This window comes from Polyodon spathula, chromosome 10 (genome assembly GCF_017654505.1).
Source record: "Polyodon spathula isolate WHYD16114869_AA chromosome 10, ASM1765450v1, whole genome shotgun sequence".
NCBI classification, from domain to species: Eukaryota; Metazoa; Chordata; class Actinopteri; order Acipenseriformes; family Polyodontidae; genus Polyodon; species Polyodon spathula.
Window position 1 is genome coordinate 5,333,472 of NC_054543.1, and position 26,970 is coordinate 5,360,441.

At 36.3% G+C, this 26,970-nt stretch overlaps 1 protein-coding gene across 8 annotated transcripts in view; it reads right to left on the bottom strand.

Annotated features, from left to right (window-relative positions):
- Positions 1-5,852: 5,852 nt before the first annotated feature.
- Positions 5,853-26,970, bottom strand: part of LOC121321998 (receptor-type tyrosine-protein phosphatase epsilon-like) — a 56,695-nt gene continuing 35,577 nt past the window's right edge. For 4 of the 8 annotated variants that reach the window (XM_041261412.1, XM_041261409.1, XM_041261411.1 and 1 more), the window contains 20 exons: positions 22,677-22,756; positions 20,827-20,929; positions 20,420-20,493; positions 18,756-18,812; positions 17,457-17,593; positions 16,492-16,582; positions 15,489-15,565; positions 15,273-15,309; positions 15,074-15,171; positions 14,465-14,584; positions 13,806-13,969; positions 12,943-13,078; positions 12,427-12,576; positions 11,690-11,783; positions 11,430-11,506; positions 9,472-9,606; positions 9,071-9,196; positions 8,133-8,284; positions 6,836-6,971; positions 5,853-6,525 (listed from right to left, as the gene is read on the bottom strand). In XM_041261412.1, coding sequence (XP_041117346.1) covers positions 6,451-6,525; positions 6,836-6,971; positions 8,133-8,284; positions 9,071-9,196; positions 9,472-9,606; positions 11,430-11,506; positions 11,690-11,783; positions 12,427-12,576; positions 12,943-13,078; positions 13,806-13,969; positions 14,465-14,584; positions 15,074-15,171; positions 15,273-15,309; positions 15,489-15,565; positions 16,492-16,582; positions 17,457-17,593; positions 18,756-18,812; positions 20,420-20,493; positions 20,827-20,929; positions 22,677-22,752 — 2,115 coding nt within the window. In that variant the 5' untranslated portion in view covers positions 22,753-22,756 and the 3' untranslated portion in view covers positions 5,853-6,450. Of the gene's footprint in view, positions 6,526-6,835; positions 6,972-8,132; positions 8,285-9,070; positions 9,197-9,471; positions 9,607-11,429; positions 11,507-11,689; positions 11,784-12,426; positions 12,577-12,942; positions 13,079-13,805; positions 13,970-14,464; positions 14,585-15,073; positions 15,172-15,272; positions 15,310-15,488; positions 15,566-16,491; positions 16,583-17,456; positions 17,594-18,755; positions 18,813-20,419; positions 20,494-20,588; positions 20,733-20,826; positions 20,930-22,676; positions 22,757-26,970 lie in introns of those variants that run through there. The other 4 variants (XM_041261413.1, XM_041261414.1, XM_041261415.1 and 1 more) reach the window with 4 other exon arrangements.

Here is a 26,970-nt window from a genome sequence, read left to right on the forward strand (position 1 = left end):
TACCAGAATCTCGTACAAACCTACCGCGCGCGACTGCAACCCTGCTTGTAACTCACAATGTGGAGTATCCCTCCGCGTAATGTCTCATGTATTTTGTTTACAAATCAAAACAAACCAAAATGTTCTTAAACCGTCTCTAACGTGTAGCAAAATTTGGTGATAGGAATTATTTTCATTCTATTTTCCTGAACAGCAAAGTACTAATAGTAAAGTGTACTAGTTTTGAGGAAAGGCGTAGTAGCCGAATTACCGACTGTGAGTTCAAAGGATTTTGAAATTCCGCGCGAAGGGTTTCTATTGGCAGTCGATGTGCGCGGGCCAAATTACGGAAGGCGGGAGATGAGTTTAACGAACAACCAGCCTATCCTATGAATAACTTAGTAAGGAGGGGTTTATGAAAAAAGACAGAATTGTAAATAGAATGTACTGCTTACTGAAACAAAGTTGTGTGTGGTGTTTCGTTTACTGTCTCTCTTTTTTTTAAATACCAGTATTTTTTTTTTACAGTATTATGGATGTATTCCTTTGACAGCTTAATATTGTGTTGAACTTTTTATTAATTTGTGGAGAGGTGTTACATTTCTGTTTTCCACATTCCCCCCAACAGTTTGGCCTTTCCAGCATTTACTTTATCAGAAAGTAGACATTGGTTAGATGACATGTTTGGGAGTTTAGTTTACATACTTTTCTCAAAAAAAAAATCTTTCTGTTCTAAAACTACCTCATTCTTTTGTTTTATTTATTTTTGTAATCTGATGTCTTCTAAATCTGCAAATCTTGATTACAGCAAATGTTTCTTCATCCCTGCTGCAATCTGGCTCATGGTGTCTCAATTAACAAAAATATGGCTGAACAGAATAAACAGAGACGTGGCTGTTTGTTATTTCGTCCGCTTAAGAATGTCCGTCATAGATTTAGTCTGGCTCAACCCCGGTCAAAGCGTGACTACCCACATCTTGAGGTGGGTCGCTGCGACCGGTGTATGACCCAGGTATATTTTCAAATAAATACTCATCCACATACACAGGAGAGAAGGTTTGTGTCGTGTGAGAAGTTGTGAGGGGGGTGAGCAGGCTTGATTAGGATGGGGTTTGATCATCAGTGGGCTCATTGGTGCTAAACTTTCAAGACAGTTTAGCACCAATTTTTTAAACTATTTTCACCACTGTATTTGTTGTATAATCCAGAACTTCAAAACTGGGGTTTTGGTCAGACCTTTGCTTTACTAACCACTGAAGCTTGTGATCAAAATTAACCGGTCACTTAACCAGTCCGATTTTATCTGATAACAAATATGCATGCAAATACATGGTCTCAGCAGGGATCAACTGTCTCTAGTGAGTCGCTATTCAAGTTTCAGATGGATTTTCTTATCCTTAACCTAGCAGTGTGTACAATACTTTATAACCTATTCTTTGTTAATAGGACACCTTGTAGTACTTTGTAGTTTCTACAGTTTACCTACATCCATTGCAAACTATGAAGTAAACCTTTAATCAGACCAAACAGCACTGTATGTGATGTTCATTGAAAAACTTTGTATTTGTTTTTATTATTTTGTTTCTTTGTACTGATACTGAATCAAACAAACACACAACTGATTTTAGGGTAAAGAAAAGTTTATTAACTTAGACACAATATCACATATGTTTCAATTGACAATCAGCCATACACAATAATTTGCTGTATTTAAACGAAGCAACAACATAGATTACATTAATACTTTATTGTACATTTCTATTAATACAATAATGATATTCAATTTTCAAGTCATTTCTCTTTGTAAAACACCCATGTCTTCTTTTTGGGAAATTCTCTTACTCCTGTATCCGACTGATGGAAAAAAAAAAGTTAATTAACAATTTAAAAATGAGAAAAGCCCTTTTCTTGTTATCAATTTGCATATCATTAAAACATAATATAAAAGCCAATATTCATAATACATTTGTATTTTTGTAATAACATTTTCCAAATTATTCAAACTGTTTTCGTTTCAATGTTACACAATCAGAACTACACATACACACAATAGAGAAAGTAAAATAAACGTTATTTCAACCTGACAGCTAATTAACTCAGCTTTCTTTTTCAACGTTACAGTTGTGAGTTAAAAGGCGATGCAACCAACTTAAATGGCACTCTGAAGCCGATTCGTTCAAGCAAGATTGTACTCAGTGATCATGTTGTTGAGGCAAGATTGTCAGGATCAATTTTGTTTAAACACTGAAGTGACGGTAGAATTATTTACTCAAACTGCTGAGTACAGTGGCAGCCAAAATATCAAAAATATCAGCTAGATTATATATATATATATATATATATATATATATATATATATATATATATATATATATATATATATATATATATAAGTGATATATAGATATTTACAATTTAGAGAATGTGCCAACTTACATTTTTCAAGACTGGAATATAATTGAAATGTTTTCATATTATTATTATTTTGTACTTGCCATTTCTTTGTAACATTATTGTGTTCTTGGGACATCCTGGGTATTGAAACTTCGCGCCAAACAGACGCGTTCGGTTCTCGTTCTCATTGGTCAGTTTCCCTAGTTACGCCGCGTGTTGTACAGAATTGTATCCAACGTCTGTTTAAGATCCGACTTCAGTGAATTCGGATCCTTTTTTTCTCGTTAGGGAACCAGCCCCTGGAACAGCGTTTAGCCCCTGTATTTAGTGTGCAGTTCGTTACGGTACATAGTCAAAGATGAAACGAAGAAACCAATCTGTAACGCATTCCTCTCAGAAGCAGGTACAAAGTGATTGCATTTCATATAATATTGTTGTTTTTTTCCTGCTTACAGTCCTGTTCAATGTGATGTTAGCGCGATATATTTTCATAAATCTGTGTTTTTCTTGCGCAATGGCCACTTCTCCCCCTTGCCCGATATAACGATTCGTAGATGTAGTACTTTTCATGAGTTTTAGAAGCGGTAATTCTATTTTTGAAATTTCAAACATCATCCAGTGTGGGTCACTGGGTAAAAAGAGTCAGCGACTTGTATTGCTTTGCAGTTTCCAATAATAGTCTCCAGGCTTCATGAACAGGATATGCAGGGTGTTTATTTATTTATTTAGACAGAAAATAATTTTTGCCTCAGTACAACATGTATTACCGTCCCAGTTTACACAGTTGTGGCTGGTGTTGATACAATAGTTATTTATTTAGCCATGTAACAAGTTTTGCCTACTTGTAACATCTGACACTTCTATTTCCATGTATTCCCTATGAAAAAATGAGCTCACTAAAAATAGCAGTTTTTCTTTAAGTGGTAAAAAAACAAAACAAAAACAAAACAAAGTCTCAAAGCCTTGATTACCATATGCAGCGACAAAGCACGACCTTCACAGCTACCTACACAAGTGCTTACCTCCAAAGATGCTTGTAACTCATGAATGCTTCTTTTCCCACCTGGAAGCCAGCCATAAGACCAGTGCTGAGAAGTACAGATCTGAGCGACTAATGCAAGCAGTGCAAGGTGCAGAACGCTTTTTCTTGCAAGCGGCATTGGAACTAAGAAAAACAAGAGAAGGTACTGTAGCTGTCTATCAATCAAGTTTTCCTTAAAATGCAATACATTTTAAGTCTCAATACAACTATCTTAAAACATGTTAACATTAGGCATCAGTAAATCTTTAAATAAAGGTAAGTATAATAAAGAACTTACTGTGCAAGGTTAGCCTCTTCACAAGGAGTGAAGCATTAGGGTTCGCTTACACTTTTATACATCAGTATAGCTGTGCCACTGTGGGACCACACAGGGCCTTCATCCTCTGCCATTAGGACATAATCCCCTCAAAACATAATTGTCCCCAGGTACATATCTTTCCTATCTGTGAATAACTGAGGAGCATATTCATTTTCAGGAAGTGAATATAATGTTCAGTGCTCAAAATGTATGCATCACGTGTTGAGATAATTAATTTGACATTTAGCAAACTTAAAAATGACTGTTTTTCTAACATTACATTTGTGGTGCTCTCCATCCATTTTAATGCATCCTACTTCTCAGTTAACCAGCTATATATTTTCCATTATGGCCGGTCACTGAAGATCCTTATATACCCTAGTGATTTGTTTATATATTAATGATACATATTTCTATAACTCAAGCACTGACTTTGATGGGTAATCAATACGAAGGCTTTGTTTTACCTTCTTTGTGCTACTTGGTCTGTTGAATTGTTTATCTTTCCATTATTCCAGATTCCTTCTCACACATAGAGTTTTCATAAACAAATTGCAAAATAATGCTTAGGCCACATAGACTGATGTTGATACAATATGAAATTTCAAATAAATTATTTTAATACTGAAGTTTAAATATGTAACGTTCTGGTATTTCCATGAAAAAAAACAACAACAACAAAAAAAAAAAACTAAGTATGAATTATAGTTTTGTTTTCCTGAATGTATCTAATATTCTGCATATACAAAGACATCATAAACTTCCTCAAGACACCCATTTACAAAAAAGAAACAATGGCGCAAGCTACGGTACGATTGTAAAGTAGCAAACATCAAGCCTAATCTGCACTCTTATGCACAATGATGATAATTGCATTTACATATTACCATTTTCAGTAAAACTTTTCAAATAAAGCATTTGTATTTCGCCATCACAAATGCAACTACATCCTTTCAGTTTTTGTTTTGTAGAGGGATCATCGCACATACAAAGCTCTGCCTTTCACATTATTTTGGTCTTTTAAAATCTTTTTTTTTTTTTTAAGTTACAAAGAAGACACAGTTTTAAGGTTTTTAAGTTTTAGTCACTCCGTGACCATTGCAAACAAATGCTGATCAGAAATAATCTTTTCTAATCACAATATGGCACTGCTCCATGCAACATACAAATGTTAAAATAAGTATGAACAATTCTAAAAAATATATCTGCAGTTTGGGATCACAGAACTAGGATTCTGCAGCTGTAGTATATTATGAAAAAATATATACAACATGCCTGCTTCACTAGGAAGATTGCCAGCCTTATTGTGTACATCAAGTACTGTGCTTCAGCCTTCATATCTTTAAAAAATAGGTAGGATACGTTACAGTACCAAATAATATGAACATACTCCATACTTCCTAATTATGTTTCAGATTTACTTTTAAGTACCCATTTACACAAATGAACAGCCCTGGATATGTGGAATATAACAGTTAACCTGATGTGACTCATTGTAATAACATTCTTTAAAAAAAAACTTTTTGTATAATAATGTAGCAACACTTGTTTTCAGCAGTGGGTTAAGCGTAAAGATAGATCCTTTAAAATGAAATACATGTGCATTGCATAACTAGATACTTGATGGCTAGAGTATTAGGTTTATAGTTGGGCTATTGAAGACTGTGGCTGCATTGGGGGCATCTCAAAGGCTAATCAGGTACAGTACTAACCCAGGATCAATTTAAAAAAAATATTAAATACACCAAATGATGGTCTCTTATTGACAGTTGCAATCTTTTTTTTTCTTGTTTGAAACATCAGAGCTCACAGACCCATAAAGACATTGTGATACCATTCTGCTCCATAAATAAATACATAATTTACCAGTTAAATATTCTGCAACAGTATATATCCCTCTGAGAATTTCCATATAAATGCTGTTGTAATGTGGGGGTGGGCGGCAGCAGCAAACAAACAAAATACATAGACTAATGTAAATATTACATAGAAGTGCTTAAATGTATGAGCAGTATTTTAACTTTCTAAAAAAAAAAAAAAAACTTTTTTATCTCAATTGTTAGAACACAGTAGTGTGCAAATGAAAAGTAGCATACATTTAAAACTAACACTGTATTATACAAAATAATGTAATAACAACTACTACTGCTACAGCTCTGGCCAAATGTTTTGCATCACTATATAGAATGAACTGAGTTTGCTTCATAAAGTCAACTGAGACCTGCTGAATAAGGTGTTAAAATACTGAGTTACATACATTGTAGTTTTCCATATACTTATTGAAAAACTGACAAATTGAAAAATGTGACATTTTGAAATCTAACATGAAATACTGTACAACTAACTATTCTGGCTTCAGGTGGACTTTTCCAATATAATTCTGTAGTTTATTTGATTACATGGTGTTAAATAAATCTAAATTATGTCCATATCATTTTAGTTTTTAATTATGTGTTAATCCTAAAATTCTAGGTAATGCACAACATTTGGCCATATCTGAATACCCAATTTCATATACATGTAATTCTGTCAAATTTCATGACATTAAATATTTAATTTACATCATGTATCATTTACATCAGCAATTCCTTTTGGCATTTGCACTGAAAACAAAGGTATAAGACAATATGATACAGCTTTTATGCATTTTTTAAGGGCAAGTGCATAGCAAAATATATGATAATTTAACACAGTTATACAAAAAATCCTGGCCAACCAGCATTTAAAAGGCAGTTATTCACTTAAAGTTGGCATAATCTGAGAAAATGTCGACAAAGTCTTGTACCACTCTATAGCAAAAGTCGTACTGTTCCTGCAAAAGAAATATTCACCATTAGTGGATTCTGTCTTTAATACAAGTATCAGTAATATAAAACTCCAAGTTGTGTTGTATTGCAATGCATTGTGTGTATCCTGAAAGGGAGGCATCATCATTTTAAAAAGGAAGAAGAAAAAAAAAAAAAGAAATGGATGTTTGCTTTTAGGCTGGCCAGATTTAAGCATTTAAATTATGCCTGATCAACCCTTCCAATCCCATTTTCATCTTAACGATGATTATTATTATTATTATTATTATTATTATTATTATTATTATTATTAGTAGTAGTAGTCGTTATACATACCAGTGTTTGCACCATGTGGGGTCTCTGCATGCGTAAACTTTTCACAGTTTGAAACACGTCTAAAAGACCTTCAGCCTTCACTCGCTCAAGGATGTTACTGAGTGCAACAAATGTACCCGTCCTTCCAGCTCCGGCACTGTAACAAACACACATAACTTCTCTGGCGTTGAAAGATAACAATGTTTCAGCACAACAATATAAAATGTTGACTGGCAAAGCAACTTAAACAATATACTATGCAAGCCAAGCCAGTACAAATAAAATATTTCTATCAGACTTTATATTCTGGCACTTGAATACAGTACTAGCAAAGTATTCTCCAATTCTTGTCTTGCGTAAGGATGAGTCACACAGCAAAGCAGGAGACCCTAAAGGATGGTAGATGTGAATAGGTTTGATCCCAGCAAAAATCAGAAAGTCTTAAATGCGACTTAAATGAACAGGTAAGCCTGGGTAACTGCTGTTCCTGCTGTTCCTGCTGTTAGCTGATTTTATCAGATTAAGGAAAACGCTGAACTGCACAATATTTTAAATTTATTTGTCTCTAATTGATTCTGGATCACAGCATCTTCCAAATCAATCCCAGAGGTACCATTTTCATTAAAAAATACTTAACCTAGTGCAACTTTGCAAATAAAGGTACTAAAAATATACCAGCAGCTTTAACATAATGAGAAATAACACCTGCTGCTTATTTGCTTCAATTCACTTTGGTTCTATTAGAATCTGAGCAATGCCTACACAAGCAGTTTAACAAATGTTTATTAATTCATCCTACATTTGAAAATGACTATATAAAGACATTTGACCCTGCCATAACCCTCTGAGCTACACCAGGTATTAGACATGACTGCAGCTCAGGGTTTTTGTACTTCGATCTGTAGAAAATAAGTAAAACGGCACAGAGTTATTGTTTTAATTGTTTAAGCATCATCGGTATTTAGAACGCCAATAGACTGAACGTTATTAACCATATTATCCTCTGTCCTTCACCAATAAAATACATTGTGCTGCAGCAGTATTTGCAGGCCCCTGGCTGTGGTGTTACCTGCAATGCGCTATGATTGGGTAGCTGTGGTGTTACCTGCAGTGCACTATGATTGGGTAGCTGTGGTGTTACCTGCAGTGCACTATGATTGGGTAGCTGTGGTATTACCAGGAGTGCACTATGATGGGTGGCTGTGGTGTTACCTGGAGTGCACTGATTTGGTAGCTATGGTGTTACCTGCAGTGCACTATGATTGGGTGGCTGTGGTGTTACCTGCAGTGCACTATGATTGGGTGGCTGTGGTATTACCTGCAATGCACTATGATGGGGTGGTTCCCGGACTGCTGCTGCTGTTTCTGCACAGCTGCTATGATGTCGATCATCCCTTTCCCATCGGCTGGGATCCCAATTTCAGGCCACCCGTGGAAGTGGAACTGGCGGACTAGCCTCGTCTGTTTCTCCTGGAAAGAAAACACGTCACATCAGATCATAAGCATCAAGCGTCTCCACATCCCATGCATGTATTTGTAAACTGAGCAAACTATGAATGTATCCAGGCTGTGTTCATTTGGTTGTTTACTGTGTATTCACTTTAGTTTGCAGTATACTAAAAACAAGTACATTGGTAAATACAAAGGTAGAACTACCAGTATCATGAAAATGTAATTCACCATGACCCCCCCCATGTGGATGTGAAAATGTAAATATAAAATACATATGTCAATAACAGCAGATTTCTTTATATCCCCAGATTCTCTCAATAACTTGTATTTCATTTCCTAAGTTGCATCACAATTTGTTGTATAATAATAACTGCTTGTGTAAGTATGACATATGTATGTATATAAAGACAGAGTCAGTATATCCCTAGATAAATGTCCAAACATCTCCCGATAAATGAAAAATTAAGTAAGTAATTTGTAAAGCACCACATATGCATGGATGTTGTATGGGTACCTCCGCTATAGCCCTGTCACCAGGAAAATGTGCAAGGTCATTTACCACACAAATAGAACATTGTATTCAAATCTGAATGATCACAGACTACACAGTACTTTCTGTTCAAGTCTGCATTACCATGATAACTCCATCAGAGGGCACTGATGAGGTCTGTTTACATGCTTTCTGAATAAACTGGATTTATTCCAGCGCTGAAAACGACCCAAAACAAACAAACAAACAAACACAAATAAAAAAACACATGCATGCACACAGACACAAGAGTTCAATTTTAAAAGGGAACTTACTGGGCTGAATGACAGCATAAAATCTCTCACACTGAAAGTGTCACAGCGGACATCTCCCTTTATCTCTACTGTCCAGTCTCCATGTGTTACAGAGCCCTCTGATGGCCAGTACAGGAAGCACTTTTCCTATAAAACAATGAAGGATACATTATATAGTTAAGACTTCTTAAGTTATGCATATTTAATTTTTATGTAGCTGAAACCACACATTGTATCCTTTCTTATGCTTCTACTTTCCCCTTGCTTTCATACTCGGCACACTATGAACAGCTGACAATGTACATGCTGAAAGAGTTTTCATACTGGCTTTCAGTAGATAAAGTTTACAAAAAGACAGTAAGCTTTTTTTGACAGCCTGGAATTTGACTACTGGTCACTAACTAATCCCTTCATAAACACACCTGTTCTCTTTCTTGTAGCTCTGTGAGCATTACAATAGAATGAGACTTCAATTCCCACACCATTCGCCAGAAATCATCCACTGTCTGTGACAAAGGGCCCTGGGTTGCAATGAAGTAATCCTTCTGTCGATAGCCCTGAACAAACCAAAAAACAAAATTTACAAGCCATACTCTAGAGAAATAGTCAATCATATTACCAAATGCTTGTTAACAAAAAATGGCACATTCGCATTTTTTAAAAACACTTCTTCATAAACTCTTAGGGACCATAAAACTAAGTTGAAAAACCAAACACTGTCTAATGTTTTTATCAATGATGTGAACAAACATTTTGGACTTTTTTTTTTTTTTAATTTAATCTCTAACTGAGTTTGTGCACTTCACCTGCTCTCCAACCCACAATAAAAAATACAAGAACGGGCTTGAATCACACCAGTTCTTATCCAACTGTCACAAGTAAAATCTGCAGACACATTATGTTTGGCCGTGTGACAGGGAGACCTTGTCGCTGGTTCTTGGATGCACGTGGGCCTTTATGGAAGCAGCTGGGACGCGCAACAGGAAACACATTGCTAAGGAAATAATTGAGCTGGCAGGCTCGCCAGGTGCCGAGTTGACTGGGAGGTCTTGATTGGCTGGGGGGCGTGGCCAGGGAGGCTGCACGGAGCTCAAAAGATGCCTCTGCTCGAGGCGATTGCACCGCTATGCTACACAGAGGGGTGCTTTGTTGACATCAAGGAGGACAACGTCCACTCCACAGGATTAACTACATGAAACCCTTGCACTGAAAGATGGTCCTCGTGAAGGCATTGCCTAGCCGAGGCTGTATGAAGAGGCCAGAGTCATGTAAGGATGCCGGGAGCCCAGCATTAGGTCAGTTTAGGGGATGCCAAACAGTATAGAGAGGGTTTGCGTAGAGTAGTAGGTTCCTGGAGCGGGACGTTCCTTTTAGTGGGAATAGTGCTTGTCTTGTGTGGCACACTTAATTTGAGCTTTGTTTGGTTTTATTTGCTTTATTAAATGTGACACTAGGGCTATCATTGCTGGTACCCTAGTGTCAGCACTTGTGTTGATTAAATCTGTGTGCCTGTGCGGCTTGTCAACACCCAGTGCTCTGTGTCAGCCTCTATTATTCACTGATGACCCACACATGTAACAATTCCATCTGTACAGGCCTGTTTCCACACGATGAAGATAACAGTAACTATGTGTGGGCTTGAAAACAACTAGCAAACAAGCAGCAACTTGTCTTTCTTCATCAACTAAACAACAGTTTCACCCTTAGCCAGAGCACAGTGGCATGTGGAAAAAGTTCCAAGAATTAAAGAATTCAAACCATTATACAAAGGGTGTCCTTACACTCCAGAGTTAGATTTTCTGTAGAATTCAAAAGACTCAAATCTGCTGAGAGTTTTAATGGTACCTTCCTGTTGCCTTCCGTGACAACACTGCTTGTCTGCTCACTATTTATGTAGCTAGCCCTTATGTGCTACATTACTTTCATTCAGGTAACAAAGGTGCATTCTGTATTTTAGATATGCCCAAGGCATTTTAAAGATTTGAGATTTTGATTGCACTTCAAAGCTGTAGTGTTCCAATCTTGTTCAGATATAGAGAAATAGAATGGCTTGGTCTCATCACAATATTCCACCATACAGGAGTGTATCATTTTTCACAGTTCAGTTTGTTAACAGTTCCTATAAATTTTAACTGAAGGGACACAGGCTTCTTCCATTCTTTTAACTATGCTTCCCACTAAGTGACTGTGCAATCCTAACATGTGAGTTCCTGTTAATGCTGTTGACTGCAGCAGTACTGGGTTAGAAGTAAAAAAAAAAAATAAAAAAAAAAGATGAAACCACAAATATGCAAAATAATTACAAATAATATACTTTCCAATCTGCACTCCAACTACATGTACGGGTTCTCCAAACTCAACATAGAAACAATGCACTTACATCTATAAATGATGCATTGATGTAATCTGTATTTTCCTGACCCCTTTTCATTGAGAGAATTACTCTGTTGAAGTCATCTGTGCACGGAAGTAAAAATAAAAGTTAACATTTTGAAAATATAAATGAGCATCAGTAAAGCATTCCTTAATGTGTAAAAAAAAAAAAAAAAAATTATATATATATATATATATATATATATATATATATATATATATATATATATATATATATATATATATGGCAAGGCGGTTATATCTTACATGGAATGATCTGAAGTACCCTGTTTTTCTTCATATTTGCCGGCAGGTTACCCGTCCTCATGTTCTCCTTCATTATTCGAACATTAGTTAATTTCTGGAAACAGTAACAATTTAAAAAGTATTTTTACTTTGGTCCTCTCTTCCTATATGGAGGTAGATCGATGTGTGTTCCAGGGGCAGCACACAGAGTTGCGTTCATTTGTTTCCATACAGAATCAGAAACCAAACCATAGATATTAAATTACTGCAGTGCGAACATGAGGTTAACCAAACTGGAGAACATTTGAATACTGGATTTTTAATAGCAACAAAGGAAGTCATGAAAATTTTGGTTTTGGTATATCTGAAATTTTCATTGTTTTATCCCTTTACATTTGCACAACGCTTCTGCTATGAAGTTACCAATGCTTACAACGCTTGACTAAACTTTACCATGCTTTTATAACATTGAATAAGATGCAATCTTATAATAGTATTAAAAAACAATAGCTTTCAACATACTTCAGCATTTGACCACATGTCCTTGTTCAGTGGTAAGCATTTATTTCAGCCATAATCACAGTATACAAGTATATAAGGAACATACTACTTTAACAAGGTGTTTTATTTAAAGCAGCATATTACTTGAGTAATGCAGCATTTTATTACAGTATTATGCGCACAGTAAGAAATACTACAAACAATATGCGACACCCTGCTCAAGCTGAGCTAATAACTGTCCCAAATGTTGTACTTACTTTAAATTCCTCTTCTAGCCCAACTCTGTCAAACGGAGCTGAGGTATTGTGCAGCTTCTGTAAGTGTCCCTCCAAGGAGGAGACATCAAGTTCTGTGTCACCATAGAGGTAGTATTCCAGAAGTGCTTGATATATGAAGGAGTACTGCATCTGTGGTTAAAATAAAATCTGGTCACATTGGTAACACAGGGAGACAATAACCTACAGCATAAAAAAGGTGTTTTGTGTGTGTGTGTGTGTGTGTGTGTGTGTGTATATATATATATATATATATGTCATAGCTGGCATCATGTATCACAATCTCTTAGCTAAGTCTCTGAACAACAGCATTATTATTATGGTGCCCAATATTAAGGTTCATGGACTTATCTATCTGAAGTTCCTGTTACATTGTTTTGCAGGTACAATTGTATGCAGAGGCTCAGTGGTTAGTGCTAGGATATAGTGCTAAGGCTGTGAAGGATAAATGCATTCCTATATTGTATGATTGGTTTTCAATGAGATGTATGTACTTACATCAGTCTGAACAAGCTGTGAACGTTGCTCTCGTATTCTTGACACTAATGCAAATACATCCACTTTCTGCTCTGTGTTCATCATGTCAATCATAGCGTCAATCACGATAAAGGTCCCTGTCCTGCCTACGCCAGCACTAGCAGAGAAAGAAGAGTGAAAAGAAATGAATGCATGATTTAACTTAAATACCGTTATTACAAAGCAAATAACATATAAAAATAACAACACATTATTATATTAATTATGCTGCTTTGACTATTTGCATTCACAACCTTGGTATTATTTAGAAAAAAAAAGAAAAAAAAAACTTATTTGAATTGCCAATGTTGGCCAACATACATCATATGCTGTGGGTGACAAATTTAAAAAAACATTATAAACCTAAATGAAATCCATCTTTAAAAAGCAATACAATTGAAACTGCTTTTGGTGTTTGCACATGTTGTATTAAAAGCACACTATCTCATGTTTGCAGTCTTGCATTTATTTTCCATGTTAATAACAAGTACTGTTGGCTCTATATGCGCTAGTAAAGCAGTAAAGACAATTCTGGATGCTACATCAGAATGCAACAGAAGGTGGTGCTGATGAGTAACATGCAAGGTTTAGCTGCTTATCCAATGGCATCATTCAATAAGCACCTGCTAGTTTTTAAAAGCAAAGTGCAATTCAGCCAGACAGCTATATAATGCTGCAGATTATCTATGTGCAGGTTTACCCTTCCTTATCTTGTTTACACTCACATTCTATTACAGTGTTGCAAGCATGAAGAAATACATTGTGACAGGTGGGAATAGTTGGGTGACACACCTCCCATTCAGAGAAGGCATAGGCTATACTGGAGCTGGTAATTGTTACTGTACCTGCAGTGAACCACAATGGGGCCGGCAAAGGAGGGGTTGACTGACTTTACTTTCTTCAGAAACTTGAGCATTCCGATGGGTGTGAAAGGCACTCCAAAATCCGGCCAACTGGTGAAGTGAAGCTGCGTTATCAATCGGGGGGCCTTGGAGCCCTCACTCGTCTGCTGAAGAGTATGAAAAAGTGTATGAAAATTAAGACAGGAGTATCTCTCAAATCTCCAGCAACAAAGCCCTGCATAGCCTACACAACACTTCTTAGAACATGCCCCCAGTAGCATAGCAGAAAAACTGCTTTCAAGTATTGAAAAACATGAATGGAAACATGCCATCAACTTACGTCAGCATTGCAATGTATTGCTGTATGTGTATTTACCTCAATGGTGCCTTCATTTCAATGGTGTTAAGCAACTCTAAATGATGCAGAGAGAGCTACTAGTTTGAATAATTACATCTACTTCAACCAAAAGCAATCTGACGGAAAGATATTTTGATCTTCTTCTGTCTAGAAACAGTGTAGACATTTGCCTGCTTTTTTTCCTACAATTTTTTATGTTGTGATAGATCAACTTCCCAGAAGCACTGATGTATGTATGACACAAGATTAAAGAAGTAATTTTGTTTCTTTGACTGGCTTCACCTCATGTAAGCTCTCTACTTACATACTGTACACAAAACTTGCGTATTGTGTAGTCCACGAGGATTGTGAAATCTTCCACTGCAACACGAACATTCCCATACGTCCAGCAGCCCTGGTCAGGCCAGTACTGATCACATTTATCCTGCAGCAGTAGAATATATGTTACAGTATGGATCTGTGTTCTGCTTTCACCAGCGTCCTGCTGGTGAAAGCAGAACACAGATCCATACTGTAACATATATTCAATGTCAATGAGACATTTGGGGGGACTCAAACTGTTTTGTTTCTAAGTCTTATTCTAATATGTTCAAACATCCTTAAATTGGTCTTTCAGCTACAAATAGATTTATTGAGTGTTACTTACAAAATAAAATACCATCTTTGCTTAAATAACCATGTGCCAAACACCAAGAACTACATTCCATAAAACTAAAGGTGAAATTCCAACTAGGAGATGCTCACTTTTAGTTAGTGTTATACCCTATGTGAGCAAAGTTAACATTTACTTTATCATCGATTTCAAGTCTCCTGTAACATTATTCATCTAATCTATATTCATTTTTGCTTACTGAAGCCATTTGTGAAATGCTTTTCTTAAAATATATATATACACACACACACACAAACATACCTCTTTTCTTTCTTTTAAATTTGTTAACATCACAATAGTTGCACATTTCTGTTCCCATATCATTCTCCAGAAATCTGCAACGGTTTCCTGCTTCGGACCTGAAATCGGCAAGACGTTTTACAGGTAGGTGACACATATACAGCAGAGATTGAGAAATATCTTTAATTACTTTTTGGGCAGAATAAATCAAAGAAAATACCTTGTGCAGCTATAAATTTGTTCTTTTCCTTGTATCCCTGGTTAATAAAAAAATATATTATTATTATTAATAATAATAATAATAATAATAATAATAATAATAATAATAATAGAAATTGGCAAATGCTGTATCTTAATCCAACTTCCTTGAGTGAGTCTAAACTACATAAGCCTAATATGTTTCAAATAAGTAACAAACAACAGCTCAGGGGCTTACATCGATGTAAGAGGCATTTATATAGTCTGAACAAGGATTGCCATCAATCTGCGTCAGAATCACCCTGGAATGGTCATCTGTGAAAATAAAAGAAGATGTAACAATGTAACGTTTTCCAATTTTCAATGTGATGCTTCTTAAGGAAAATATAAATGTATGTTGCAGGACTATGGACTCTATTAACAAAGTTTTAACTCACAAATTATTTAAAGAATGTTTTTTTTTTTTTTTTTAATAAAATCAAGTTCATTAACAATAGTAAAAGAACACATGTCATAAACATTCATAAAAACAGACTTTGAAATAAAAAACAAGTAAATAAGTAAACAACTCATGAGTTAATGCTTTGTGAATAAAGCCCTTTATGTCCTTAGGTAACATTCAATTTATAATGATAAGTCAATAAAAATTAAAAGTAACAATAATTACTCTTTCTGTAAACTGAATGACATTTAAATTCAGGGTAAGTACTGTTATCCATAAAAAAGCTGCTTGATTTTTAGAAGATTTACAAAGTTCACTTCCCTAAAACCTGCATTTTCAAACAAGTTATTGTGTACGCCCAGATTTAAAAAAGTGTAATAAAAAAAGTCCCAGGCATGAAAACAGCCTTATGGTTTCTGCTTTCTGACTTAACGCATTTCTGTTGTGCAACGAAGTCAGAAGAGCTCCAGTGAGTCTTCAGCTGTTGACACCACTGCAGTCCCCACCAGCCAGCAGATCACCAGCACTGAACAACATGGCGAGTTTGAAACAGTGCAAGTATGAATAACAGCAACCACAATCCTGCTGGAAAGAATGACCCTAGAAACGGCATCCTATACCACTGCAGTAAACCAAAGAGTTGGGTGTTCTAGATCCTAAAACAGGCTATTTACAACGTAACAGGTTGTATTTGTGTCGGTTTAAGCTTCATGTTGATCTGTGGTTAAACCACATGTGCGCCTCAGCTGCCTTTTCCTGTATCATTTCATTTCTATTTTTTTTCAATGAAACAACTCACATGGAAGGATGTTTGGATATCTGTTTTTTTCTTTGTTGTCTTCCCTGTTGGCCTCCTCGCATGTGCCTTGTGTATACCCATTTGGCAAAGACTGCAAAGGAAAATTAACAAATGTGTCAGTAAAATACATCCCGCGCCACAGCTGTGAATACCAAATTACAACTGTTGGCATTGAAAAAGCAGATCAACCTGAGCTACAGCCTACAGCAACGTATACAGAACAGGAAGAACATGAAAATTCAAGCTATAGCTTTCCATAGCTCATTCTTACACAGTGCCTGTGCTGTGAATGCGGGGGCTGCTAGGTTTAAGGTACTCAAGTAAAATGTATATATAAATGAAAGTATGTCATTATAGATGCATGCTTGGGCACCTCCACTATACAGTGCTGTATTCAATAATAGTACAGCTACCATGCCCATGTTAAATTGGCCAGCAACTTCCCACACGTAACCAAAGTAAAGGGGAAGTATTGGTTGTACTGAATGAAACAGTCATTGCCTCAGCATTATTAGTGTTCTGTTGTCTTTCCATAACTGAGATACACTATGGCACAGACCACAGTTTGCTGTAACAATCCAGGTCAACCCAAAGGAAATGCAGATTATTTAAACACAAGTTCTTAGTTATTTTACTATTAACCTCAATACTGTTAACACAATAGACAACGTTTCTGATATTTTTCCTCAAATAAATGATATTTACATGCATGTCCCTTTAAAATCCCTAAAAAATAGTTTCCAGTAATATGTTCCGTTCCCTCTTTCCAAGAGGGAAGTTGATAGCATGAGTAATTCACTGGAAAACTGACAGCCCACAGAGCATCTACTGTAGAAGTCTTTTGAAACCATAGTTTCCTTGTTTTGTCTCTTATCTCCGTGACTAAATTATCCTTAGTAAAAGGTATCATCAAGTCAGGTCTACTGAGATGGTATTATGAAAAGCAATCATTTTAAAACACATACATTGAACTCCTCCCGAAAGAGTTTGCCATCATCGGCAGAGCGTATCCTGTACTCCTTCTCCAAGCAGTAAACAGGAATAGGGAAGTACTTCTTAGAAGCAGATGGTGATCTTGTGAGGAGCATGACAGTCTGTTGTTCTGCAAGATGTAAAGACACTTATTAGTTATTACAAGTGTATGACAGTATACAGTACACTGTAAAAAAAAAAAAAAAAGACTGTGTGATTTCTGGATTTAGCACAAATTAGTGCTTCCTTGTTAAAACTGAACTGTCTAATATTGCAGCTTGAACAAATAGTACAGCCTCTGACTACAGGCTACTGACTTATAAAGGAGCACTTTTTATAAGAACCCGCAAGCGCTGGATTCATAAAACTTACCATAAGTTTCAACATCAACTTTTTTTTTATTTTATTTTATTTTTAACTTGAATACAACAAACACACAATTCTGTATAACGTAGGACTCATTTCAAGGATTTCAGCTTAAAACCATTCCGTCCTATGGAAGTACACTGGAATTTCTGAAATTAACAGACCCTGTTGTTGAGTTGAATACAGTTTAATACATAAAATCCATAAAACACACCAGCCCACTTTCTTTAAACATTTGCCAATGAAGTTGAAGTCCTGTATAACATTTAAGTAAGTAAAGGTTGTTATAAAAGTACTTTGCAGAAAGAATACTTGAAAAAAGTATGTTTTATTTTCAACGTAAAACCATTCCGTCCTATGGAAGTACACTGGAATTTCTGAAATTAATAGACCCCGTTGTTGAGTTGAATACAGTTTAATACATAAAACCCATAAAACACACCAGCCCCCTTTCTTTAAACATTTGCCAATGAAGTTGAAGTCCTGTATAGCATTTAAGTAAGTAAAGGTTGTTATAAAAGTACTTTGCAGAAAGAATAGTTAAAAAAAGTATGTTTTATGCTCATGCTTGTTGCTGTTATCAAGCACACAGTATTAGGTGCATGGCCCCTGTGGATATGAGTAGCTGAACAGACTGCCTGTGTGTTGGCCTTTTCATAAGAACTACCTACCTGCCTCTCCAGGAGACTGGCAGTGCATGTTAACCCAGTAACCAGTGAGTAATTCTCCTCTAAAGCTGGCCCAGGGCTCAAGTAGAATGGGTCCTGAGAAGCCCAGCCCAGTTAGTACTGAACACGATCCTAAACACCTCCTCCCAATGACCAGCAGTTAGAATGTGGCGAATGTGAGTGTGAGGCAGCAGAAGGTGTTGAACACAGGCCGAGATGTATTGGTGGCACAGAGAAGGAGCATTGTTTATACCTGACCTTGAGAGCACGGTGTGCTCAGCTCTCCAGCATTGTCCTCCTGATCTTTAATGAGGTCTAAAACATAACAGCAATTAGAGGGAAACAAATACAGGCAACTAAGGAGCCCTTATCAATTTCAAATCAAGCAATAGAAACACAGTAACACGCAGGGGTGTTCAAATATAGTATCTCCACACCCTGGGGGGTTTGAACGACACTAGGCCAAGCTGCCCCTGCCGCACTGGTGAATTGGTGGGAGTAGTACAAGAAGCTCCATGCTGTGTTCGTATGGTGACTTATTTGCACAGCTGCCATATTATAAGAACCATTATTAAGAACTTGTTACAGAGTGTAAAATATAAGACTTTCAAATGAGCATTGTACAGTTTTGAAAACAAAAAAAAATAATTTAACTTTTTTGTTGCATTTGTGAGTTCACGTGTACTGCTGGGACAGATCTCTGGTGCTGTCCAAATATATACATTTTTTAACTGAGATACGATGTTCATCATGTGGAATGTAGTAGACAGACGCAAGTACATATTTTTGGAATGAGGACCTTAAAAATAGGAAATTTCAACTGGTATGATGTCCACCTTCATGACTAACGCTGCAGCAGCAAAGATTATTATTGGAACTGGTACCATGTGGAGGCAGAAAATGGAAGCAGTGGATGTGCTTAATGTGAACAAGCTCTTCTTTACTGCTGCTTGCAGCTGTGGTGGTAATGTCAAAGCAGTGGACAGTAATACACACACACGTTTATTTATATGTTTCACAAAGGTCATCTCAAAGCATCCTCCCGTAATCCAGTAGCTACATGGATGCAGAATGTGCCAAAAACATGTACCCCGTAACACTCTAAATACTATTATCAGATCGGAAGATAATATAACATACTTTCAAAGATAGAATTCATCAATCACTGTTAATATCTAACACCTTCCTGATCAATATGCACAAAAGAAAAGTTTGTTAAAGATTAAAAAATGTACTATTTGTCAATATCTACTGCTAGTTTGAAGTATGAATTCAAATCTTTTTTTTTTTTTTTTTTTTTCCCTGATTATAGCCATGTATGGAGTAGGCTGGGGACCTTGTAAGTACAGTATAAGTACAGTACTAACCTACATATTATCAGTATTCCAAAAGCAGAAATAAAACTGTCAAAGTGGAATTGTCAAACTGAACCTACATTAAACAAGCAAACAGCAAACAAAATATAATAAATATGAGGAATAGAATAAAATTAGCAGTATCACATATATATTATACACACACACACACACACACACACACAAATATACACATTATTTTCTCAATAGTAAAAATAATAATGCTTTTGTTTTGTTTTCTTACAAAAAGGTTACCATTCTAAATATTAAACTTTATTTAATCCTCCAAAACAAAACAACATTTTTTTTGTCTTTGTCTATGTGCTGCTACTGACTAAGCCTCCTCATATAGTACAAAAGAACACTTCATCGGATGCAAGGCTACTGAACCAGCTAAACCTGACAGGAAACACTATTTAACGCTTCTGAGCTCTCCTATATTAAAACATATCACAGAAATAACCTGTTTTACACGTCAACCAAACAAACCTTACTTTAAGAGCTCTTCCCTTCTGAAGTGTTCAGCTAACCAAACCACTAAATAAATAAGAGTGTATGTAACCCTACCTTGTTCTTCTAAAATGCCATTTGGTATCTTCTTGTCCACAGTACTGGCATCTGCCTTCCTCTGTTTTCTAAACCTACAAGGTATATAAATCAGAAACAAATATTAACAGATTTCACTTCTAACTTGCACAATATTAACAGGTCTTACTATAAAATATATACAACAAACCATATAAAACTTGAAAACTTGTTTCTACTCATCAGAAATCCAGGGTTGGTCGGCTACATACAGGATGTTGTTAATCGATTGACAGGCTTGAGCTCAGAAAATGCCTTTCCTGGATGTTGGTTTCAGTTTGTCTCAGAGAGGCTGACTGTGTAATCTGTGCCTCGCCTAGGGGGCGGTTACAGAAACAGCACTTGTCTCAGCTAGCAATCCCCACAGCTCTCTGAGAACGCCCTCTTACCTGAGAAAATAGACAGCTGAAAGAATGCAGATTAGAAGCAGCAGGAACAGCACCAGGAGTGGCGTGACAATGTTTGTGGTCGAATTTGTCTTCGTTCCAAAACCTAAAACACAAAATGCTGATATTAGTATACCAGGAAACAAGGAACTAGTTTCATCTACCGCTAGCAAGTCAGGTTTGAGTCTGGGACTATTCTCCTGGCCTATACATTGTGCAGCTTACTGGGTTTAAGCTGACACATGGTTTAATTAGCTGCTGCAACAATGTGAAGTTTAGATCCGATACACGCATCATGCCTTAGTTTACATTTACAGTCAAACCCTCTTAATATCACCCGTATTATGTCACCCTCTACTTGTGATGAACAGATTGAAACATCCCGGCCAGAATATAATGGGAGTCGATGGGGACAAGCAAACGGTACTATAGATCACTTTGGTTATTCTCAAACCCCCACGTCATGTGAATATAAAGTACTATAGCACGATATTACCACAGTGTGTAGGCCTATGTTAACAGCTTTCTGGTTTTGACTATTCCAATGTGTTGCACATGTACAATGTTCCTGTTCATGTATATTTCGTCAGGTTGTTGGTGAATGTCAACCACGTATTCTGAGTCTATCAAATTATATTAAAACTGTACTTTTTTGCAGACGTGCCTACACTTCCTGTTCTGCTATTTTTCCACACTGCTCTCAAGAATTTCTTATGAATGGTTCTGCTTCCTTTTTGCTGGCTGTTTCTATCTATGGATCAAGTACTGGATCCAGCACATTTTGGTTTATTTTTAATATGCCAAATATGGTAGATCATGCATTACCAATTCGATCAATCTGAGATATGAATTTGTTCAAACATGGGTCAAACGTGCCCTGGTTAAGAAACTCTTTGTTAACTTTAACCTCTGTTATTTCCAAGTTCTCTGGAGTGCTGTGGCACTTTTTAAGACTATTTTGATTAATTACATTGTTCATTTTAGAGTGTTTTTCTTAATTTATTCTCACAGTGTTTTTCATAATTTATTCTTATTTTGAAAGCACTGTTTACCCTAAACAGCCCTAATTGTTTGTATATACAATCCACTGTGCTAGTATACATGCCAGTTTCTGTTATGCAGGTCTTCTGCTGCTACTGCTGTTGTTAGTTCACAACTGAGAAACTTCAGCTGGGATATATAGTGGGAATCCTCCTCCACATCTATCAAAGGGACTTGAGAGCATCAGACAGTCCTGTCATGTCACGTTTGGAGCTGGTCACAAGGGGAGAGTTTAGTCTACATGCCTTTGGTGCTGTTCTGGGATTTTACGACTAGTTCTTTCCAAACAGATTCCAGACAGAATATTCCATGGTTCACATTTACTTATCAGGCTTGGGAATATGCTGTGATGCACATGGATAATTGGTGTGAATAATTACTGTCTCATATGGTGCTGTTTTGTGATGATGCTTCTTGGTATTTTTCCTTTCTATGTGCATCATCAGAGTTTAAAATGGAGCCTCAATACAAAGTGTCTATATTCCCATCATTATTTACTTTGACTCTTTTATGGGAGATTAGACCAATTAATAACATTCATTTTAGCTTTATAAAACAAGCATGGAACAAAATGGCAACTGCCCTTCAATTTTGAGACATTGAAAGTTTGAGTATTTTTAGATTGTTATAGTCATGTTACTGTAGAGGAACCATGTAAATAATGAGATACACTGAACTTCAACTGTATTACGCATGTCTGATACAACTGGTTAGCATTTTCTCACATAGCGTTCGTGCTCTACTATTGTTATTTATGCTACACAGAACGCACACACCCCGCCCGCCCGCTGTGTCAGAACAGATCTACTCACCGTCGTTGCTGTCTGAGTTTGTGCTGTTTTGGGCCGGTGTCATGGTGGTCAAGGCAGACTGAAACAGGTCCATCATAACTCTGCAGAGAATTACATAAAATGATTAAGCTCTTCCAAGTCAAGATTGATTGAGGAAACCATTACGCAAAATAAATAAATCACTTTTGTAAACACTCATGGGTGAATTTACAGTAAACAGGTTTGCAATGTTGTATATACATTACTTTTTTTACTCCCAAGATCTATATAAGCACCATCTTAATATTAACTTAAAACATACACTGATCCTTAGTGCCCATACAAAGACATCACTTAAAAATCTCTGCTTGCACCAGATATGCTAACAACCTGTTTCACCACTATGACTTTATATTTGCCATGATTTTCTTCACCAATGACACTTTTGCGCAGTATTTGCAATGCAACTGATAGTTCATCCTAATTCTATCTTTTCCCCTAACTTTTCTTTCCTTTCAAATAATGATTTATTTTTAGGTCTCCTGTTTCGATGCAATGCAAATGCAATGCAGACCACCAGTGGGCGCAACTGTCAAAAATAATTAAATACAGTAGTGTAGAGATAAATGTCTGTGATTGTAAAGGTGGAACTACAACTTTACTGCTGTGATGATAATATGTGTATTAGTTTAGGATATGAAATGTACATGATGTTGGTTCATTTATTAGCTTCTAATGATTATCTATCTATCTATCTATCTAGATAAATAGATAGATAGATGGATAGATAGATAGATAGATATATTTGGTCTTCACCATACAGGTGTGTGGAATCACATCATGTCACAATCAAAATAAATCTCTGAGGACCTTAGAAAAACAGTTATTGATGCTCATCAGTCTAGAAAGGTTTAGAAAACCATTTCTAAGGATTTGGGGCTCCACCAATCCACTGTCAGACAGATAGTCTACAAAAGGAGAAAGTTCAAGACCACAATCACTCTACTCAGGATCGGTCGTCCTACCAAAATCTCTCCAAGAACAAACCGGAAAATCATCAAAGAAGTCACAAAAAACCCTAGAGTAATATCCAAGGATCTGCAGGCCACTCTCACCTTGGCTAATGTGAGTGTTCATGACTCAACTATCAGAATAATACTTAACAAGAATGGTGATCATGGAAGGATAGCCAGGAGGAAACCACTGCTCTCTAAAAAGAACATTGCTGCCCATCTGATGTTTGCCAAAGAGCACATAGATGATCCACAAGACTTCTGGAACAATGCTCTGGACAGACGAGTCAAAGGTAGAACTTTTGGCCTCAATGAGAAACGTTATGTTTGGCGAAAACCAAACACTGTGTTCAAACAGAAAAACCTCATCCCAACCGTCAAGCATGGTGGTGGGAGTGTGATGGTTTGGAGCTGCTTTGCTGTCTCCAAACGATGGGACCTAAACCCCATCGAAATGTTGCGGCAGGACCTGAATCGGGCCGTCTATGCAAGGAAGCCCTCAAATGTCGCCGAGTTGAAGCAGTTCTGTAGGAGCAATGGGCCAAAACTTCTCAAAACCGATGTGAGCGATTGACTAACCATTACAGGAAACACTTAGTTGAAGTAATTGCTGCTCAAGGGGGTGCCACCAGTTACTGAATCTAAAGGTTCACATACTTTTTCACACATGGATATTGAATGTTGAATCCTTTGTGGATAAATAAATGTTGAAAAAGTATCATGTTTTTGTCATTTGTTTAATCAGGTTATCTTTTTTTATTATTAGGACTTAGATTAAGATCTAATAACATTTTAGGTTTGAAATATGGTGAAATATGTGAAAATCCTAAGGGATTCACAAACTTTTTCTTGGCATTTGAGTCAATGATTAAAGCTGTTTATTTTTGGCAGAATAGTGACTATAAGACACAGACTCAGAGAATGCCTAATGCTGAAAGATGACAGTATTGTGTTTTGATTTAGGTATAAAAGGTCATAAGTGTATGGTTCAAAGGGCAAGTGTAATATCATATGATGTTCAACTTATACAACAGTCATGTCTAAGCTGTGTCATTTACAATCAGTGCATTCCAAGAATAATTAACATACTGTGCACACAGACCAGTGCAGTACTACCACGCTCTCTCTGGAACTAGCCAGAAAACAGAGGAAAAAAACATAATATGCAGCAAGAATGTTACAACAATACAGGATGTTCCTCAGGCTGTGTACAATAGGGTGACATGAATGTGTGCCAAATATCACTCTGAATGCTTGACATCATCATGACTCATGCATAAAAACCAAAGGCAACCAACAAGAGCAAAGATAATCAATTCATAAAATACTGCAGCTCAGATTCATTGGGCTACACTTGTTTTGAACAGGCTGTGTGTCCTTGGTATAAACTGAAAGATTGTGAACTGCAATCTGTTTGCAAACATACTTTATGCCAGGGTCTACAACCACTGTTTATACACAAGGGTGTTCTAAAAAAGCAAATTGTGAAGACATATACTCTCCCCTGCAAAATAAATGGATAACAGCTTGTTCACACTGATTGCATGCTATTTGTGCTCTATGCTGTATAATGGATCTATCTACTGTGGTTATTTATATTGAGGATAAGATCAGACATTTTGGCTAGCATTTCTCCCTGGATATTATCTAACTTTGTCTCGAATTATGCAAATGCTTTATCCTTTACAATCTCACCTCAACACTGTCCCACATATTTACAGTTCCTTGAAAAAGTGCTAACTCCCTTTACAAAAGAAAACAGCTGTAAAGAAACACAACAGAACAGATTTGCTAAGCTTTTGCTGTTTTGGTTAAAATACTGAATTACATATTTTTATTTATATTTATTTTTTTTACTAGAAAGAAACACCTGAGACTGTGGCACGTCACATAATACACCGTATTCTCGATCAGAGTCCTCAGGCTGCAATATTATATATATATATATATATATATATATATATATATATATATATATATATATATATATATATATAAACACCATATCATATACTGCACTATATAGGGCACCTTGTATATAACACAGGAGCAGAATATTTAACTCTGAGATGCTCCTAAAATTGCTTAAATGGATTGCACTGTGTAAATATTGTGAATATGTAATCCCACTCAAACCTGTAACAGTCTTTGTACTTTCCATCACCACTTTTAGCTCAGTTGAACAGAACAGTGATTTCAGAACTGTAATTAGAGCAGCTCTTCCTCTGAAATGCCACATGCTCACTCAGATATATATCTGGGGTTATGAAGTATGGATGTTTTGAGGTTATTAGGAGGATGCTATATTCTATATACTGCTTGACTGCAATGCCATTTATCATTTTAAATTAAAATAGATGCAAGTAGTGGGACACATCATAAATAAAGAACATCTAGGTATGGGAGTTCAATAACACCATTAGATGACTGGAAATTTCAGATGAACTTCTTTTCATTCTGAATCAGAAATGTAAAAGCAAGGGTATGCTATCTCTTGTACAACAAAAACACCATAGCATGCTATAAAGAATACTCCAACACACAGAGATTCTCCTCGAAAGTGTAAAACAATGAGAACATACTTCTAAAATCACAAATTTGACGTTTCTTTAGATTGTTAGATTGGACAGTACAGGAAACCATGTCAGTGATATCAGTGGAGCTCACTACAGTGTGCATATCACATAAAGCTATAATGTAGATATTTTGTGGTGCATGTGCTTTGTATAAGTTGTGCAGCCTTGTAGCCTTTTCAGCCATGACCCACATCAGAGCTAGCATTCACTTCTGAAGTACTGTATCATCATTACTGTGCATGGAATAACAACTTATAACAACTTTACTGCAGCTTTTAGAAACCCTCTGGTAATCATCCATTCATTTTGTGAGAGGCTGTTAAAATGAACATGGCCCTGGTGGAGATCAGTGATGTGCATTAACAACTTAGTGTACATGATGAGTGATATTTTTAAGACGTATCTGTTGCACAATAATACTTAACGCACTTTTCTTTAGTTTTTTTGATCAAGATCAATGGGCAACCCTCGAAAAACGCTCTCACTTTTGGCTGCACACATCAGTGTGATAGCATAGTGAATTTATAAAGACAATGAACTAAAACATGCTCCTCTGACACAAGCTGATTTGAATTACCTGTTGCAAGATGAGGTGTTGCTTTTCTATTGTTCTAGAACGTTACTGATAAGGACATGTTCCTTATTTGGGTATGGGATATTGTCTTGTACTTTTCTGTACCAATGTCTGTGAAATCTCTTGCAGTAATATAATTTATTAGCAAGAGAGAAAAGGTATAGGAGGATACC